This window comes from Podarcis muralis, chromosome 6 (genome assembly GCF_964188315.1).
Source record: "Podarcis muralis chromosome 6, rPodMur119.hap1.1, whole genome shotgun sequence".
Classification (NCBI taxonomy): domain Eukaryota; kingdom Metazoa; phylum Chordata; class Lepidosauria; order Squamata; family Lacertidae; genus Podarcis; species Podarcis muralis.
Window position 1 is genome coordinate 96878368 of NC_135660.1, and position 20497 is coordinate 96898864.

The 20497-nt window shown below is 43.0% G+C and overlaps 1 protein-coding gene across 5 annotated transcripts in view; it reads right to left on the reverse strand.

Annotated features, from left to right (window-relative positions):
* Positions 1-659: 659 nt before the first annotated feature.
* SCUBE1 (signal peptide, CUB domain and EGF like domain containing 1) overlaps positions 660-20497 on the reverse strand; it is a 190793-nt gene continuing 170955 nt past the window's right edge. For 4 of the 5 annotated variants that reach the window (XM_028728733.2, XM_028728732.2, XM_028728731.2 and 1 more), the window contains 14 exons: positions 20018-20134; positions 17169-17291; positions 15301-15420; positions 14895-14987; positions 12825-12944; positions 11612-11770; positions 10192-10398; positions 9628-9789; positions 7740-7907; positions 6503-6664; positions 5604-5801; positions 4300-4452; positions 2514-2593; positions 660-2254 (listed from right to left, as the gene is read on the reverse strand). In XM_028728733.2, coding sequence (XP_028584566.2) covers positions 2102-2254; positions 2514-2593; positions 4300-4452; positions 5604-5801; positions 6503-6664; positions 7740-7907; positions 9628-9789; positions 10192-10398; positions 11612-11770; positions 12825-12944; positions 14895-14987; positions 15301-15420; positions 17169-17291; positions 20018-20134 — 2015 coding nt within the window. In that variant the 3' untranslated portion in view covers positions 660-2101. The remainder of the gene's footprint in view (positions 2255-2513; positions 2594-4299; positions 4453-5603; positions 5802-6502; positions 6665-7739; positions 7908-9627; positions 9790-10191; positions 10399-11611; positions 11771-12824; positions 12945-14894; positions 14988-15300; positions 15421-17168; positions 17292-20017; positions 20135-20497) is intronic. The other variant, XM_028728730.2, reaches the window with a different exon arrangement.

The following is a 20497-nucleotide window of genomic DNA, read 5'->3' on the forward strand; positions in this document are numbered from 1 at the left end:
TCATGGCAAAGCCAGGCCACAGCTTTCTATTGACTCCCGAGGCAAGTGCGGTTGACGTGGCACTGGGTGGGGAGCTGTTAGCCACGAAGACTTCCGATCTTAAGCCCGACACACCATCCCAGCTTGCTTGGTTGGGGAACGCCATGGGAGCTGACCAGCAGAGCTGGGTCCCGCTGACAACCTGGGATGAGAGGCAACAGGCCCTGCCAAGCTCAGGCTGAGGACAGGCATGCCTCCACCCCGCCCGTTATGCTTTGATCCTACTCAATGCCATTTCTGCACAAGTTGTGGCAAACACTGGGAGAAAGGCAAAAACCTCTCAGCCAAAGGGGGCTGGTGGGAAGAGTTAAGAGTCAGTGCTGCACTTGTGCACCAACGGAGCCAACGGAATGGTCCTGCACAGCAACAATGGCCCACTGCTTTGCCACTCCACTGTCGTGATGCCGTTCCTTCCCCACTGACCACAACTGTTTCAATAATCTGACAGGTGGTAGGCACAACACTGCAAGAACTGGGGACGGGGGACAAAGTGATGCAAGAGGATTGTTTCTATCCATTAAACATTGCAATTTGGGTGATGAAAAATGAGGTTACAAGTAGGTTTTTTCTTTGCTTTTCCATGTTTATGATACATGTATGTGGATAAATCATTTTTTAAAAAATGCAGCGCAGTCGGTAATATTTCTTTTGAAACACTTGTCAATACAAACGTTGGCAAGAGGTGTGCTGCTGGGAGTCTGCTCTCTAAAGCGGTCATAATCAAGTAATGCATACATAGGAAAACAGCAGGCCGGCCACGCTGAATTAAGATAAAACGGACCAAGGTTTATGAGCCAGCAATCGATGGATTCAGCATATCGGAAACAACAGAGTAACAGCTTCTACCTATTTTATAGGTTCACCCCCAAACCAGCATTTTCTGCTCTGACTACATCAAAGTCTCTTATCATAAGATGTCAAGATTACTCCAAATTTGGGAAACTTACTGTGGATCAACAGCAAAGCCAAAATCTGGTAACCTGGCCCAAATCCTGCAACTGAATCCCTGCTGAGCGTGGAAGGTGAAAGTGCCGCTGGCAGAGATCCCTTTCCCACAGCCTTCCTCACCGCCAGGGCTGCCACCACGTACAAGAAGATCTCTGGATTGGGACCCATGGTGTGGGTGGGGAGAGACTGGGCTGTATCAAACTAAGTCAAGCTCAGACTATATCCACTGAAAGGAATGGTTTTGAGTTAGTCAGAGTCATTATTTTCAATGGGTTAATTCAGAGTATGACTCAGCTGGATACAATTCTATGATGTGGACGGTATTTACATGACCTTCAGAAAGCAATCCTAAAGTACCCTCATACAGAAGTAGTGTACCTAATTAGATTAAGGGCAAGAAAACTGGCTATCTCACCCCAAGTCTCTTCCATCCTATTGTAAAAAAACATTGGTGAAACCAAATTATCTACAATTCCATAATTGCATCTGCAGGATTAGACACTAGTAGACTTTTGAAATATTCTGACAGGGCCAACAAAATATTAGAATAGTAAACTCACCAATTTTATCCCTGCCCTTCTTTGTATTTTTTGGTTTATACCTAGAACAAAGTCTCCACAACCACCAATGGGAAACAATGAAATTTAGATTTCCCCCATAAAATCTCACATATAAAGTTCAAGTGCAATTCAAAATCCAAGTATTAGTTTATACTACACACTCCTTTATATCGTAACTCTTCTTTGCAGGTAGTTTCTTTGACCAGGTTCCTTCCTTGCTTAGAAGAAATCATTTTTCTCTTCTAGAAAAGGTGTAGAGATACGTTCTCTAAAACAAATGCTCTTCAAGAATAAACTAGTGCAGGAATAAATTTGGATCTTCAACTGGGTGCATTCTGGAATCCAAAATGATTTCTTCTTTGAAGTAAAAAAAAAAAATCCCATTCAAAATATTGGAGATTATAAAACATTATAGTTATTCTTCAATATACAATTTAAGATAAAGACTGCCAATGAGTCTTCAAAATAGCAAAAATGTTCCTACTGTTGAAGACAATACAATATTTGACAGGAACGCAACAGAACAATTTTTTCTTTTGAAAAGCACTAGGAATCTATTTGTATGGTCGTAGAAATCTGGAAACTTTTGATCTCAGTAGCTTTATAAATGATCTTGGAAACATCTCCTTTGATTCTTGCGCTGTGTACTTGAAATAGTTTTGCGGATGTGCCAAGACATCAAAAAGCGCTTTGATCAGTTTCTTGTCCTGTGGGAGACAAGAGACAGAGATAGCAAGCAGGGACAGAGAAAAGAAAGAGAAAGCAAATGTATATTTTGCATGGCGCCCTCTGCTGAGCACATTGCCATTTTGTACTTCCCCCTTTAGAAATTGCTTCTGGCTTCAAGATTCTGCTTTTTAGGAGTACTGCAATCACTTATGCACAGCGTCAGAGCTAAACAATGAAAGAAAAATAGCAGCTTGGACATTGCAATTTAAAATAGCAGCTTGGACATTGCATACTCACTTTTAAAATTTCTTGATGATTTTCTGATGCATATAGACGTCCATCTCTAACAATGTCTTCAATTAACTGTTGATAATCCTCTGAAAAGCAAGCAGCAAGAAGAACAAGCTAGCAACTTATATAGCAACCAGATAACCTGAAAGAAAGTCTCTAGGGTCCAGGGACTAGTGAGCAGCGCTCAGCTCAAGTTCACAGAAGGTTTTATATACCAATCAGACTATCTTATTATCCTGAACTAAATTGTGTCTCCTTATTTGGTTCAACTCAACCTAAACACGCTGGACACGAGGCAAAGCATATTAGCTGGTGGGTAAGGGAAATAATAGACCAACCTTTTTATATACTCACATAACTGTCCAGTTTAATGAGAACATAAGGAGGTTGGGGGAAGAGAGAAAACGTGTATGCAAGGTTGTGGGTCAACTCAGAGAATCAAAGTTATAGGTCAAAATCTCCTCTTTTGTGCAAGCTTCTCTGTTTTCCTTTTTTGGGATTAAATGTGGTTAGTGTTATGTTTAAATGAAGTTTATATTGAAGCATATTTTGCAAACCAGTTCTGTCACAGTCACAAGGAGGAGGTAGAATGCTTTCACTTTCCTCACCATGTCCAAATCAGGGAAACCAGGTAAAGTTGGGCTTGTTCAACAAAGCCAGGATCGAACCATTGTTTATGATCGGGCTTGTTAACAAACCATAGTTTAATCAGAATTCTCCTACTTCAAACATAATGGGAAAATCTGATTAGCTTTCGGTATCATCTTTGTAGCTGTGCCAAAGGAAAAAAGAGGAGTACGTGAACCTGAAACCCAATCCCATAATAATAAACAGTGGTTTGGTGTTATATGAAAAAAAGGACCAATGAGATTTATCCAGATCATTTATTTATTATTTGTTAATTTTATATTCTGCCTTTCCACCAAATGCTGTTCAAGGTGGCCAACTACAATTTAAGTGGCTGGGATAGTTCAGTCAGCATGAGACTCTTAACTTCAGGATTGTGGGTTTGAGCCCCATGTTGAGAACAAGATTCCTACACTGCAGGGGGTTGGACTAGATGACCCTTGTGATCCCTTCCAACACTACAATTCTATGATTCTAAAGTACAATACAATACAAAGTTTAAAAAAACCAAGACAGGTAAAACATCAATAAAAAACAACAATTATTACATATTTACAAATCAGCTTATGGGCCAAAGGCATGTCTAACTAAAAATGTATTTGTGTGCTATAAAAAATAATCAGAGATGAGTCTAGTTGGGTCTTCTTTGGCAAGGAGTTCTTAACCCTGGGAGAAACCACCAGAAAGGTATTCTCAAGTTTCCACCCAATGTTTTCTGTATATATAAGAAGGGGGGGGCATGTTTCTATGTAAATTGAGCCAATGTGTTGAATTTCATTTGCTTGCTATTAGAATTTATGACTTCACTATTAAATGGTATGAAATCATTCCAATGCAGACCTAAAACCATTGAATCCAATCAATTCATACCATAACAACTTAACCAAAGCAAAAGTAGCTGAAAGGTTTTCAGTTGTTAGAAGAAGATATTCTTATACCTTTATTAAATAATTATGTATATAGCAGCATGGAAGATAATTAACTATAATAAAAACAAGCGAATAAATAAAAATAAATACAATTGCTGAAAAATACTGGAACAAAGCAGAAAGGAAAAAAATGTTTGGCCAGCAGAGGAAAGCCCCCCAAAATATGAGATTAATTTTTATCCTCTGTACTACTTTCCTGCACGTATTGCAGAGATGAGAAACGGCAGAAGCCTCACCATCATATGTTACATAGGGGACTTGGAATCCTTTGCCACTGTTTCCTTCATTTGATTTGAACTGAATCCACAACTTTCGTGACCTGGAGGTGAATGCTATCGGTCTTTCATAGGTCTGGCAAGTTTCATATGTAGTAATAGATGTGGGTGAAGCTGCAAAAGAAAAACAAACATATAGCAGATTTTTTGGGAAAGGGTTAAACACCAGGCATTCCAAACGGCACAATTTTCAGTAGAGGAACACGTGAATCTGCCTTGTACCATTTGAGACCTTTGGGTCTTTCCACCAGTACCATTAGCTCCAACTGGTAGCAGCTCCGAGGTCTCTCCCAGCTCTCCTCCTTGAGATCATTTTGGCTGGATGTGTTGGAGATTGAACTTTGGACTTTCTGCATATAGACACGTTCACTGTCACTGAGCTGAGACCCTTCCCCAATTAGAGATTAGCTCTCTAACCCACAGCCCTGAAGCTGATAAAGGTGGTAGAACTGATGGCAGGCCAAAGGCACTGGTACACATAAGACCAAATGACACCAATCACGAATATGCTCAACCCCATGCAGAACAGTCTCCTGTTGCAGTAGATGGTCAGGCCCCCAGCACATTCCCCACCCCTGCCCCCAATGTGTATGCCAATTGCTCAACTGACAAACAGACAATTTTACATGCACCTCTTGGGGGATCCATTTGGAGCTGGGGTTGGGCAATGGCAATGCTATGCTTAGTGCATGGCTGAATGCTATGAATTAGCAGGGAAATTTGTAACCGATAGTTCAATCTGAAAAGTTCTCATGGAGGTAACGTGGCAAGAAACAGTTCCAGGGAACACTCGGTTGGAATAGAAATCAGGAGCAGCTGCCATTTTAAAATATAACTGTGTAAGAGTATGTTCATTTAAATAACATTCTCGACTGCATACCCCAATTTCCTGTCTGCAGAATTTACTGAATTTAAATAGCAAATATTAGCGCCAGCTCTCCATCTAGTCAGTGCAACCAAGTTGCAAGTAGCCACCATGTAGCACTGAAATAGGTTCAGTTCACTTCTGGCTTAGTTATGAATGTACATTCTCACTAGAGTTGTACCTCGGAAGTCGAACGGAATCTGTTCCAGAAGTCCGTTCGACTTCCAAAACGTTCAGAAACCAAAGCGCGGCTTCTGATTGGCTGTAGTGTTTTAATGCCTTTTCTGCAGGAGGCAGTGGAAGACAGAAGTGCCTGGCGTGCTCTGGTCCATGGGGTCACGAAGAGTCGGACACGACTAAATGACTAAACAACAACAAAAAGGACAGCAGAACAACTTACCACTTTTCCTCATTACTAAAACATCACCACACTCGTCTTCAATAGGAAGAAATATCTCAGGGACCACTATGAGAATCCGCCTCTTTGGGGGTGGGCTTATATTCCAAATACATTCAACATTTGCTGGGTAATCTCCAGGGTAGTTGGGAGACTCAATGTAGCCAGTGTAGTCTCCGAGTTCTCCACCACACTGTCGATCTACAGGGGAAGGAATGGTAAGAAACTGAGCTATGGACTCTGTGAGCTGCCTAATTAATTTTTCAATGCCCTGTTTCTGAAATGGGAATTTTTATGACATAAGCTTGTTCTGAGAATGAAAAGGAAGAAGATCGTAACCCATTTTGCATATCAAGAAGTGCCTCATAAATGATTATGAACAACAACAACAACTACAGTAACTTATCTGAGTGACTTCGTGATCTGGATCTCAAAAGTGCAAATCTGCCTATGCCATCTTCTGAAAGTCTTTATCTTTCTGTGTCCAGATATAGATATATAGACAGGTAATCCACACGTATGCACAAAGAGGACTGCAATGTTTCAGTTTTAAACACTCCAGGCTTCAGACTAGGGGTCCACAAGGGGCACCCATCAGGCTAAATTGGGTCCTTCAGACTGCCATCAAGGGTCAGCAAGGGGGATTTGTGGGGCGAAGCCACCTTGAGATGTGCCAGCAGTCTACTCTGAAGGGGTTGGAGGCCATTCCTCAGTGCCTTCCAATAAAGCTAATTTCTGACCAGATATGTAGATTGGTTGAAACTAGTGATCTGCTTAAATTCTGTGTTTTGCTCCTAGTTTGTCACCACACCGTGGTCTTCCAGACAGACTATGACTATATGACCAGGCTTAAGCACTGGCAGTTTATAGACTTCAGCTGTTCACAAGGAAATACGACTTACTTTTGCAGTGTGTAACATTAGTAGAGCCATCAAAATCAGTGCTAGTATTTCCAGGGCAGGTGATGCAGTAGTTCTGACCAAATTCAGGCTGATAAGTTCCAACAGGACATCTGATACATCTGTGGGTTGTAGAGTTGTAGTAGTGGCCAGGAGAACAATGAACTGTGTAGTATAAAGGCATGTTATATTTTTTCAATATATTACAGGTGAAGACACAAAGAATGGATGATGCACTAGACATGCTAGGGTACGACTACATGCTGCACATAAGGAGCAGAGGGGTCTTGTCAAAAACAGCAGCACCATTTGAGTCCCCCCTGCCTGCCATGCAGCACCTTAAGGCACAGCATCCTTTGCAAGAAGAGTTTCCTGGTGAGCTGCTGGCAGTGAGCGCAGGGAGGAACAAAGCAAAATGACACCTGGACACAAGGCAAGTGGTACTGCAGGTGCCGCTTTTGACAAACTCCTTGCATTTATTATGAATCCATCGTAAACTTAAAGTTTTAGTCTTCTTACTTCTGTTGACCCATTTTTTTTGGATGCTGCTTTTATAGAGTTGCTGTGGAGGAGTTAAGATGAGGGCAACCAGATAACAGTATTGCTTAGGGAAGGAAACTAGCTCAGGAGGGGAGATACTGTCTCAAAGATATAATAACTTGTAAGCAAGCACTGAACAATGCCTGTTTACTATCCAACACACTGAGTTTTAATATCCAGTCTGCTAATTTATTGTTGTAAATAAGTTTCCTTCAACTTGAAAATAAAATCTTGTCTTGTGCCTACAGGTAAACCTGGCTGTTACTGAGAAAACAGAGATTTTACCAGGAATGATTGGTGGCTGCGGAAGGTAAGCGATAAAGGCAGCAGTTTCATTCACCACAAAAGGTTACACAGAGGATTTTTAAAAATAATAAATATTTTATATATATATATAGTGGCAGGAGTAATATTTTATATGTACTTTAATATGTTAGATTTTGAGAGGGATTAGTTGGAGGAAAATAAATTAAAAATGGTAGTGTGAAAGAAAAATGCTAGGTGGCCTTAGGGCAAAACCCTCAAATAGCATCTGTTTGTGTATACAATGGGAAAGAGGGTCTAAAAAGCATTTTGACCAAATCCTGGGCCTGATTGGAAGATAAAGGCCGGGGGAATGACTATATTTAGGATGAAAAGCTCAAGAGGGACAGTCTGAGCTCCCAGAAACCCAGCTGCCTATGTCAACTTTAAAACATACCTTTTGTTTCACAGTCCTGAAACGACATTGCGCCTTCGTATTTTGTCACCAGTCCCCCGCCACACGGAAAACAGAGGGTCCTTCCTGGTTCAGACTGATATGTGCCCAGGGGACATAGTCTACAAGGTTTAAAGCCATCAGAAGAAAAATATCCAGGAGAACACTGCCCTAGAAATTGAGAAGTTCTACTGTGTTATTACCTCTCTACGGAAATGCAAAAATATTTTTTTATCAGAAACATTTAGAAACGAAAGTTTTGCCTGCTCTTTCTTTGGTGTAAACTGGAAGTGGTCCTTTAGGATTAAAGGACTAGTCGAAGTTCTCAGATGAGAGATCAGCAACACCAGTCACTCTCTGCTTACTTAAATCTATTAAGTGAGCAGTCTCATTGGTCATCAGTCTGTGAACGTGTGGACTCTGCAGCTATTGAAACAGGAATGATCTAAACAAAGTTAAGCTGTTTTCAGCCTGACTCTATGCACATATCCTTTAAAGAAAGGCTGAGGAACATGTGAGTCCCATTGATTCCAATGGGACTCATTCCTAGGTAAATGTGCATATCATTGCAGCTGCAGGATGCCATTGATTTCATTGCGATAGTTTTGCACATGCTTAATTGTTTCTCACTATGGGAGCCAACTCCTAGGGGCCAAGGTCCTTTTGCCCCCCTATAAAATATTTGAGGGGGTCAGGACTCCCCAAAGTTGATGGGCATTGCCATTCAAATGGAATGTGTGTCTTGTGACCGATTATGTGGGGCGGGGCTTATCCCCCCCCCAATATTTTATTCAAGTTGGCACTCCTGTTTCTCACTTACATTAATAGAATTTAAACATGCCCAATATGGGTTTATTTTAATTATATTTATATGTCACTTCACACATTCAGAAGTGTCCTAAAGCAATTTATAATTTAAAAAATACAAAATACATAAATCAAATCAATAAAACACTACAAATATGAAATAGTAAAAGTGTTCATCCAAAGAAATAGTAATCTGAAACCAGTAGCTACCAAAAGCTCAATCAGCAATGGTGCCCAGATTCCAGGAGAATAAAAACTTATTCACCTAGTGCCGGAAAGATGACAAAACTGGCGCCAGGCTGGCTTCCCTGAGGAGAGCATGGCACAATCGGGAGGCCAGCACGGAAAAGGCCTGTTCTCGCGTTGCCACCCTCCAAACATCTATTGGAGATGCGAATGAACTGATCTCATGAATGGGAGTTTAGGTGCAGAATGAATAGGACAAAAAAGCCCAACCTTAGTGGGTCCTCTCAACATTTTATATATGTATAACAATAGATGCTGCCACTAAAATAGGTCTGTAGTAACTCCCTCAATAATAAAAAAAAATACCTCATAAACAGAGAGACAGGAAGACCCACCTTCTTGGCCCAGTTCATATCAGGTCAGACTGAAAGTGGGCTTACAATTAATCTTTTCCAGATTAATGACAAAATATCCTGATTCCCAAGCTTTTTTGTGCACACAACACTGTAATTGCTCCCCATGCTTAGAGGGAAGTGGCACTTTGATGTCATCATATTCTTGATTATGAGAGAAGTTTCTGGGAAGTCCCAGACTTGTCCCATACCGATTCTGAACATCAGGTTATTTTCTACAGGGAAAGAGTTTGTTTGTATGTATGGAGTAGCCTAAAGTGATGCAGCTCAGACACAGCTTTGCCACACCAGTGAAATGAGAACTAGGTTGGCAAGGCTACCCAAGAACACATCCCAGAATCTTCTGACCTGCTACTGTCTACCTGAAGCAGACAAGCTGAAATGGAACGCTGACAGTGGGGCGCGCCACAGATTTCCTTCTCTCCCAGTTCTCAGCCTTCATACCCAACTCCTGCATGCAACATGTAGAATCAAAGTAAACTTGCCTCCACATTCTGACACATTCCGTGCACCTGCTACTCCCTGTCCATCATTGCTTGGGCAAGGTTCACAGGAAAGTTGACCTTCTGTGTCTTGGTATGTTCCTGGTGAGCAAGCAATGCACTGATTATGTTCTCCACTATAATAGGTGCCTGTGCTGCAGGTAACTGGGAAAATAAAAATGGAATCTATATTAAGTACCTTTATTCTAGTATTATGATTATGATTTGTCTTCACAGCACTACTAGGGAGGCCAACAAGACACTGCAATCTCTAGGCCAAACTCTTAGATGTTGTACAGTCACAAAGCATCACTACTAACATTGCAAGTAAGCTCTGAACCTTCTTTCTTAAATTGCAATATGGTAGCTGAAGCATTTCAATACTGAGTTTGCAATGTGCTCCTTTCTGGTAACACGCAGCCCTCTATACTGTTCTGCCTGCTAGTCCAGAGTTTGGACTCCTATACCAGGCTTTTTTTCCTCCTAGCTTCCAGCCTCCATACCTTCGAAGGTTGTAACAGAGTACATTTCTGCGCTTGGGCTTGTAGCATTTTACTTGGGTCTTACCGCATTTCCCGTCCTGCTGAACTTGTCCTGTACTGCAGGCGTCATGTCCTTCAGCGACAACTTTAGCTGCTCTCTGAGCCACTTCATACTCTGTCCCCGAAAACTGAATGTAAAATTGCTGTTTGTTAATAGATTTCCTCAAGGTTTTGATTGCCGACTGTAGCTTCTGCTCCATCCTTTTCCTCAAACAGTCGACATTGCAGGTGTCTAAGTGGAGAAACGGTAAGGAAACCAAATCCAGATTTAGAACAGACACCCTAGTATGACTTGGGAGAAATAAACAGGCACAATAAGTAAAGTATGTTAGATGTCTCTGCAGCAGCAATGGTTGGATTATCCTAATAAGGAAATACAGAAACATCGTAAGGGGAACCACTCCCAGAAATGTTTGACAAGGCTGAGTTTTGTCCATCCTGTTATATTATGTGGCAAGTTCTGTGGGAGGCTCCATGTGTGAATCAGGCTCAACTGTCAGATGATGAGACAAAATGATTTCTTATACCTTTTCCTGCAATGACGTCACAGGCCCTGCTAACTATGCCAACCTGAAATAAGAGGGGTGTGTGTCTGTGTCAAGAGATGGGGCCTTTTCAACTCTGACGCCTGGTTTGTGGAACTTCCTTCTTAGAGAGGCTAGCCTAGAATTGTCTTTTAGCCTCCCTTTGGTGCTGTTTAATTTAAAAAATGCCTAGGATTTAAAGTTGGTGCTTTGCCCATTTATACTTATTTATTATTGGACTATTAATCACCCTGGACAATTTGTTGCTGTGTTATTGCATTCATTTCTTTAATATCTTTTGCTGAATGATGCTCTGAGAGGTAAGATTTAAGAGCGGCTAATAGTTTAAATAAAGAAAGAATCTGTCACTGCAGCATCAGTAAGTTACAACTGCAGCAGCAATCATAAAGGAACACAAGAGTGGCATTTTTATTTAGAGTACGTAAATCTTGCCACAAAAAAAGCACCGTCTAGTCTAGTGTGACCAAGGAGCAAGGATGGAACTATTATATATTTAGGAGGAGGCTTTATTCCCCCGGGGGGGGGTTCACCAGGGGGCAAGGACCAGGTTTAGTCCTGCTCTCTCACCCATGTCCAACAGCAGACCCCTTTATTCCATATAAGTCAAAGGTTGCCATCCCTGATTAAGGGAAAATGAAAAGGGGAATAGCGTTGCAGCTTGGGTCAAATCTCCACCCTAGAACCAGGATAGTTCATCCTTTATAGTAAGAGTTCCCGCAGAGGGTGCAAAATGTTTGTAAAAAAAGCATGTCACACAGTATATTATAAATAACAGTCATAATCATAATAATAACATTGCATATTTAGAGTGAATCTGCCACAGAAGTTGTTGCTAAGGCACGAAGCAGGCAATTTTTTAAAAGTCCAACGTATGCTAAAGGCAGACGGTCTTTCACAAACCTGAGACTTCTTCTGACTTCATCTCCATTTCAAACTCAGCTGTGATATGGGACACTTCCTTGGACGGCGATTTCCGGCCTCGGCGTTTCTTCTTAGAGGAATCGCACTTGAGGTTCACAAAGGTTACCTGGCAGTTGTCTGTACAAGGGAACTGACCTCCTTTGCACAACAGAAGCAACATGGAAAAGAAATCAAGGGGCAAAGTAGCATGGCTGCAGTTGCATCAGTAACACCTGCGCAGCAGAATCCTGATTATCAAAACCTCAGGTATCTGAAACGTCCACTTATTCAGTGAATGCCCCAAAAGAAGCTTTATGCCTACTACTAAAATAGAACTCAGCCTGGAAATACAGCTTGCTCCTCCCTCTGCAGAGCCACTGTTCCTGAGCTCCTGTGCTTCCAGTAGCCAAACGTCGAAAGAGGCGCTGGATTTAGGAGCGGCGTTGGTTTCACTTGTGATATCCCGCCAGGTGAAGCTGCCATTGCAGTCTGCCCCAGCAATACTGGTCCTGGACGATGTATCAATACATTGCCCCAGCGGTGTAGCTAGCCGCATGGGGGCCTGGTGTGCTGCGCACGTCCTGCAGCCGGGGGCGGGGTGAGCCGCCCCTGGGGGTATGGCACGCTGTGTGGAGTCTCTCCACCGCCTCTCCCTCAGCTGTAGGGTGGCTGAGGGAGAGGTGGTGGGCAGCCGCAAGCCCCACACTGCCGTTTCATGCAGCACCCGGCCTGCAGGCGCCCAAGCCACCGCGTCACTCCCAGGAGAAAATGTGGCTCGGGCACACTGCAGGCCCCACGGTAAGTGCCTGCCCCCGCAGTGTGGCGCCCAGCGCCAGCCGCGATTCGTTACGTTTGTTGGCTGAACTAAAAAGTTTCGTGAGCCCAATTTTTAATTTTTATAAACTCATATTTTTGTCATTTTGTCACCCCCCTCAGTGATGACACCTGGGGCGTCCCGCACTCCCCGAACCCCCTTTCTCCACCACTGCATTGCTCAGGCCTAATTACAGCCCGCTCCCCCAGCAATGACATTTGTTTAGAAAGGCCCTCCAACAAAACAAGCACTTGACATAGTAAATCATGGTAAATCACCAATCACATCCAAAAGGTGAAAAGCTGAGCTGCAAATGTAGCTCAAAAGTTACTGCCCATCCTCTTATTTATTTGCTGAATAGAGAAAACCCAGCATGGAATTTTCTGCCCATGGACATACCTATAACAGCCTGATGATTTCCAACATCTTTAATTTTTTCTTTGCTGCGAGGTCGTAAGTGACATTTTGCGTCCTTGATTTTAAAACGAGCTTTCTGCTTGATGGGTGGTACTAATATGTCTAGAGAAATAAAATTAAAAGTTTTCAGTCGTGCTGCATTCTTAAGATAACCTGAAGACAGGCCTGGATATTTAGTTTTTTGCAGATTAAACGAGATATAAGCTGTCTTGAATTACTTCACAGGTTTCATACCACAGATAATGGAGTTAGAGGGACTACTTTTCTGCATGAAGAATAATTCCTAGCTGGAGTACAATTAGATGCAGGGGATGTGGAAATGGAAGAGGGTTCTAAAAGAAGCCCAGCAGCTGAAAAATGCTCCACCTCTTCTGAAATATCAGAATAAATCACAATATGGAAGACTGCAAAGACACCCGGGGAGGAGAGATTATTGGTTGTTGAGAAAATAAGGTGTTTTTTAGCTGTAATGCTTTGAGATAAGGATTTGCTGAACATATAATTTGAACTGGAATACAAGAAGGGGAGGTATGAGGAGGTCTGGGAAGTATGTCATTGAAAAATAAGTTGTGAAATTTATGTGTTTTCAATATTATTATTTTTTGCTTTTTGCTTTTTGCTTGTATAAAAATTGAAAACTTTAATAAATATCTTTAAAAAAAAAAGAGATTATTGGTTGTTGTTGTTCTTATTTTTATTATGTATTTTGTGATTTTTTAAATATTGTAAATTGATGTTGTGAACTGCCTGAGATCTGCAAATGAAGGATGGTAGACACCTAAATAAATAATAATACAATAATAATAATAACCTTTTAAAATGTGGGTTTTTTTTTGGGGGGGTTATTGGGTTGCTGTTTTTATTTTGATTATGTATTTTGTGGTTTTATATTTTGATTTTATTCTGTGAACTGCCCTGAGACCTCCTGGTATAGGGCGGTATATTAATTCAATAAATAATAACAATAATTTTCCCACCTGGCTTGGGTGGGCCCTGACTCCAGCTACAAAATATCTGGCTGCTGAACAGACTCTTGGGCTGGGGCGTTGCTTAGTGGAGTTTGTTGCTGTTATTAATTTTTTGTGATCTTTATTTTTGGATCCTATTATTTATGTGGGAATTGTCCAATTTGCTTCTACACCTTTTGATGTTCCATTTATAGCTTATGACTACCGTTGTAATTATGTGAATCTTTCCATGCTGTAAGCTGCCTTGAGGATCGTTTTAACTAATAAAATGGTGATGGTGAAGATGGCGATAAAGAGCCCTTTCCCTCTGTCTCAGATCACATGGGGAAATGCAGCGAAAGTCGATAGCAAGGGTGAGGAGGGCTGGAGTCAAAGGCTGTGCTGGGAGCCAGAAGGGGAATCCTGGAGGCGAAGCAACTTTTCAAGTCAGTGGTTCCCATCCTTTCTGTATAATTACAGTGGTACCTCGGGTTAACCATATATAAGATAAGATAAAACCATATATAAGATAAGATAAAACTTTATTCGCATTAACCAATGGCCACAGCAACAGTAAAACATTACAGTATACACAGAAAAGGAAATTTGATATAAGAGCACAAGTTAGTGGCCCTTATTCTGACTGTCCCTGCTATGAACCTGGCCACCTTTGCTGTTATCTGCTCATTTTGATCTGATAGAAGAAAGGACATTGTGGCCGTGGTTGAGCGCCCTGGGATGGTTAGTATGAGTGGGGCGATGATGAGATACAAGAAAGCAGCTACAGTGGTACCTCGGGTTAAGAACGTAATTCGTTCTGGAGGTCCATTCTTAACCTGAAACTGTTCTTAACCTGAAGCACCACTTTAGCTAATGGGGCCTCGCGCTGCTGCTGCGCTGCTGCTGCATGATTTCTGTTCTCATCCTGAAACAAAGTTCTTAACCCAAGGTACTATATCTGGGTTAGCGGGGTCTGTAACCTGAAGCGTCTGTAACCCAAGGTGCCACTGTATATATAATGGAAGAAGATATAAATAAGATCCTATCAGGACAATGGGTGTTTGGGAGTTACATCTCTCACCAGATTCTATGGAGTACCACTTACCTGCACAGCTAGGAAGAGTGCTGTTGCGTTTCTGAAGCGACTTGCTGTGCTGCCCTGGCACTCCACAGCTTACTGAATAACTATTCTCTGTGTCTGAGGAACAGAAAAGAAGAACGCAAAATATACTGAGATGATGGAAGGCCTTTCTTTCATTTATTCATCTGAGTTAAGACCAACCTTTGTCCATTGCTCAGAACTTTTATTTATTGATTGATGGGCATTACCATTCAAATAGCACCTTGTGATCAATTACGTGGGCTGGGACTTATCTGTTGTTTTCCTATGCAAATAAATACTAATCTAAAAAGACCTTCCTTCAGCGTATTTTAATTTTTTTTACAATTTTTGGACTTCAATGAAGCCAGGAAAGGAATTTAAGAAAAACAATATGCTCTTCAATACCAACCTGGGAGAAAAAGTGTATTGGATGGACATGATAAGAAACAGCTTTCCATCCCTCCCAATTTGCTGCAGACCAACTGGGCCTTTGGAGCTGGCTTGGCATTCGGAAGGCATTTCACCATCTCTGAGGAAGAAGAAACAGGAAATCACTGGTTCAGATAACGTCTGAGGGAGACTCCAGTTAAGCTCATTCATTTTTCAGACTGGAGTGAGAAGCAGAGGGGGCATGTAAGCCTGAGGCCTTCGCTTGAGGGCAGCGATGATCCCCTCCTTCATAAAGCCACCTCATAAATACAAAAATTAATGTTGAAGCCAATCAACCCTGGATACAAGATGGTATAACACATTTCCATTTCAAATCTTAACATGTGTGTATTATTTTAAAAGGTGATATGCATTTTTGAGAACCAACCAGAAGCTGTCACCTGTATCCTCAGCCAATGGAATTAAATAGACACAAACTGATACAGGGTATTAAAGCTACTTAAAATTGTGATTGTTTTCATTATCCTTTTCAACTCTGCAACTGGTTTCAAGTTTGACACAAACTCTTAAATGGCTACTAAATCAAGTCTTACCCAACAAAGTATTAAGGACCCTAAAACATCTTTATGTGGCTTTTGTGGGCTAATATAAACATCTTTTGCATCTGCTCCATGAGCTTTCTAGCAATAAAAGGTAAAGGTACCCCTGCCCATACGGGCCAGTCGTGTCCGACTCTAGGGTTGTGCGCCCATCTCACTTAAGAGGCCGGGGGCCAGCGCTGTCCGCAGACACTTCCGGGTCACATGGCCAGCGTGACGAAGCTGCTCTGGCGAGCCAGAGCTGCACACGGAAACGCCGTTTACCTTCCCGCTAGTAAGCGGTCCCTATTTATCTACTTGCACCCGGGGGTGCTTTCGAACTGCTAGGTTGGCAGGCGCTGGGACCGAACAACGGGAGCGCACCCCGCTGCGGGGATTCGAACCGCTGACCTTTCGATCGGCAAGCCCTAGGCGCTGAGGCTTTTACCCACAGCGCCACCCATGTCCCCTTTCTAGCAATACTTCTGCTAAAATCAGAGTAGGACTCTCAGGCTCTTTTGACAAATACAATTCCAACAAAAGAAGGAGTTAAACAAAAATGCATTCTGATCCCCATGCGCTTCAACCTTTTTCTCACAGCTATAATTCTAAGGCTGAATCTCTACAACTGGACCTCCTAAGACCTTCTGGACCTTCTGTTCTTTTATATACAGACAATATGGTTCTTGTTTTACACAGTTAGGTCTAAAAAGAAAACTGTCTAGGCTTGGAGAATATTGTACAGACGGAGAACTAAAATTACCATATTTTTCCACATATAAAACAACCCCTATTTTTTTGAAACCAAAATTAAGAAAACTAAACCCTAAAATAGAAGTGAAAATTTGGACAATTGGGGGGGGGGGGAGAGCAGAAAGTTGTTGAGCTTTTTTTGATTGCCCTCAAACTAGGCTGGGCCATGCCGTCAAGCAAACCAAGCCGAGGGGAAAAAAAGGAGAGAAGTTCAAGGAGAGACAGCTCTTGCTGGGGGCTGTGGGAGGCGAGCCAGTCTCCGCTGGACTCTTCACTCAATCTGCCACAGCCTGTCTTCACACGCAGGGGAAGTCCCTAACTCTCTGAGGGTTAATTAACTATTTAAACAAGTAGTAGATTCCTCCGAAATATCTTTCTCAAATTGCGTTATCTAAAATTACAGAATTGCAAGGACTGGGTTTCCTAATCAGGGTAACATTACATCTGTTGCCCGTTTTCTGACATGCAATTTTATATATTTAATATATCAATAAGCTGCTCATCAGTGAAAGAACTGAAAAAAGAGGAAGGCGCCCTGTTCCAAAATGTTACCTACCAATACAATCCTTTTTATTCCAGTGTAGCTTCTTCCCCGATGGACATACACATTCGTAACTTCCCATTGTATTGAGGCATCCATAGTCACAGCTCCCATTGCTGATACTGCATTCATCAATATCTGAAAGTACATTTAAAGGAATTAGCGTTGCACTGCAAGTAAATACTATCAGGTGTGACTATTCCTTCCTGTTGTCTGTCCACCAGAACTGCTTTAGGTTAGATTATTATTTTCCTGATTCCATGTTCATCCTTTTTGTGGACTCCAGAGTTGGTGAAATAGTAATTGTGGGCCACGCCTATTTTTCCGTTTCCCTCCAATCCTTGCAAAATCCAAGACCTGACACCTGGACACTTCTCTGCTGAATGACCCACATTTTCCCTCACAAATGGCGAGGACGCTTGTAGAACTGAATGAGGGTTCTATGGCTTTTCTGCTGACAGAATCAGAGACTGGTAAGGCCTTAATGTGGGGCCGTGACATTGTGCAGAAAGAAAACGAGACTAGTCAAGAAACTGACCTGCAACAGCTTATGCCTCAAGGAACCATAGTATCATAGAACTGTACAGTTGGAAGGAGCCCCCAGGCAGTGGTGTAGCGTGGGTTGTCAGCACCCGGGGCAAGGCAAGTAATTTGCGCCCCCTAACCCGTGGATTTTAGCACTCGAGTCTCTTCCGCGCCCCCCCCCAGATGTTGCGCCCGGTGCGGCCGGCCCCCCTGCACCCCCCACGCTATGCCACTGACCCCAGGGTCATCTAGTCCAACCCCCACAATGCAGGAATCTCAGCTAAAGCATCCAGGACAGAAGGTGCCCAACCTCTGCTTAAAGGTTGGGAAGGAGAGGCCACCACCTCCTGAGGGGATCCGTCCTACCGTCAAACAGCTCTTACTGTCAGAAAGGTATTCTAAACCCTGGCTGCTAGTAGAAGACAGCTTTCATTCAAGGTTTAAACTGTAGTTTAATATTGCCCAAAGAGCTGTCAGGGCAGGTGTTGGAAGAAGGGCAAGAATAACTCACAAGGTGTCAGCGAAGTTAGCTCTCTGTTCAAAGAAACAAAACAGCTCAGGCCTAGTGAGCACAGCAGTCTCACTAGGCCTGAGCCCAGAAGGTCTTGCCCCAATGAGGCTCCATCCCAAGCAACCTGAGGACTCAGCTACGTTAGTAAAGAAAAAGCGTTTTACAGTGGTACCTCGGTTTACGTTACCTTTGGGTAATGTAACTTTTGGGTTGCGAACACGGCAAACCCGGAAGTGTATACTTCTGGGTTTTGCCGTGCACTTTGCGCATGCGCGGAAGCGCTCTATTGCGCCACATGCGTGCGCAGAAGCAGCGCCTCTTGTTGCAGACTTTTCAGGTTGCGCAAGGACCCCCAGAACGAATTAAGTTCGTATCCGGAGTTTCCAGTGCATATGTGTTATTACACTGTGACACCAGATGGCGCTGTGGAGTTCCATCTTTCGCCAACGTGATTTCCCACTATGAGGTTTACAACACGTTTTCCTGAAACGCTTTTTTGATGTGTCTAGATCCAGCCTGAGTCTCTGACACCTTGTCTATCTCTGCTCTGCCCGCTTCATACCTCAGACCAGGAAAGAAGGGAGATGGTCACAGCAGGACAAGGAGATTCCCTGGATTCTTCAGCAGCCTGCTTCCTCTCTGCCTATTGGCCCCACTCCTCTCCGGCCTCTGATTCTGCACTACTCTCTGCCACAGACTCTTCCTGCCCACTAAACCCTGTTGCCTCTTCTGCTTCTGACACCTCTTCCTCCCAGTCTGCTCCCTCTGACCACTCATCATCGTCCCACCACCAGTCCCTGGGTTTTGAGCCTTCTTCCCCTGGGGGTTCCCCAGCTGATGACACCCACCACTCCTCTGCGTCCAGCCAGCCCATGACAGCTGCATGCAGAGCTCAGTTGTGTGTGATTTGAATTTGCCCTTTGCCTCTAAGGCAGACTTCCCCCTGGCCTACTTAAAGCAGTGCTAAGGGAAAGAGGACAGAAGCCCAGCCTGCTGTTGGCCTACTCTCTAAGTCAACAACAGACTAGCATCCTACGTCCCTATAATTAAGGGTGATCAAGACAAGAATTACAGCATGCCCACAGATATGAATCTCTAGTTCCAGAACTTATATTCTGCTTTGTATCAAAGCTGGAGGCACTGTTGGGCACCAGAGACTATGGGTTTTCTTCCTAGGCAGATTACCTTGCTGAGACACTGAAGGTGGAAGAAACGAGAAGCATTGTTAAGTGGATGAAGAATGGGCAGGTGCCAGGTCCAGATGGTTTCCCGGTCACAAAATCCCAGAACTGTAGAGTTGGAAGGGGTCATCTAGTCCAACTCCCCGCAATTCAGGAATCTCAACTGAAGCATCCATAGCAGATGGCCATCCAACTTGTAGGAGAAAGCTCCTGCAGCCAATCAGAAGCTGTGGAAGCCCCATCAGATGTTCGGGTTCCAAAAGAACCAGAACAATCACGTGCAGGTTTGTGGCGTTCAGGAGCCAAAACATATGAGTTCCAGGGCGTTCGGAATCCAAGGTACGACTGTACTGCATTGCAGGGAGTTGGACTAGATCAGGCACAGCCAAACTTGGCCCTCCAGATGTTTTGGGACTACAACTCCCATCATCCCCAGCTAACAGGACCAGCTGTCAGGGATGATGGGAATGGTAGTCCCCAAACAGCTGGAGGGCCAAGTTTGGCCATGCCTGGGCTAGATGACCCTCAGGGTCCCTTCCTACTCTACAACTTTATGATTCTGTAATCCCTCTTAACTCTGCAATTCTAGAGCCTTATGGAGAGATGTCACTAAGCAAAGAATGAAAAATGAATCAAACTCTCCAAACCTCCGCAGTGTGTCATTCCATATAATGTGTAGCCTTTATGACACAGGCATTCAAAACTCCCAGGGTAGTTGATACAGGTATGGTCGCAGGTCCTTTCGAAGGAGCATTCATCTATATCTTGATTTGGAACAGAAGGGGGAGATGATGTGAGAAACTGTGCATTTAACATCTAAGTTCAAAATAATCAACGTACCTCAGTAACCTATCCATAAGGATCAATACAAGTCGAGGACAAGACATGCAACACAGTTTTTTGCTGCCTGCAGGAAAAGCTTGCACATGCCTCCCACATGCCAACCAACAGTGCATGTTTTGCCTTTGCATTCCCAGGTATGAAAAAGCTCACATGAAACAGTCCTTAGTTAATTACAAAGCTGAAACCATGTCTTGCTGCTGCAATCCCCATTTTGCCCACAGGGTGTCACCACTGAATTTCAGTGCATCAGGAGTGAAATGTCTTTCAGGCAGCAGTTTGTACTT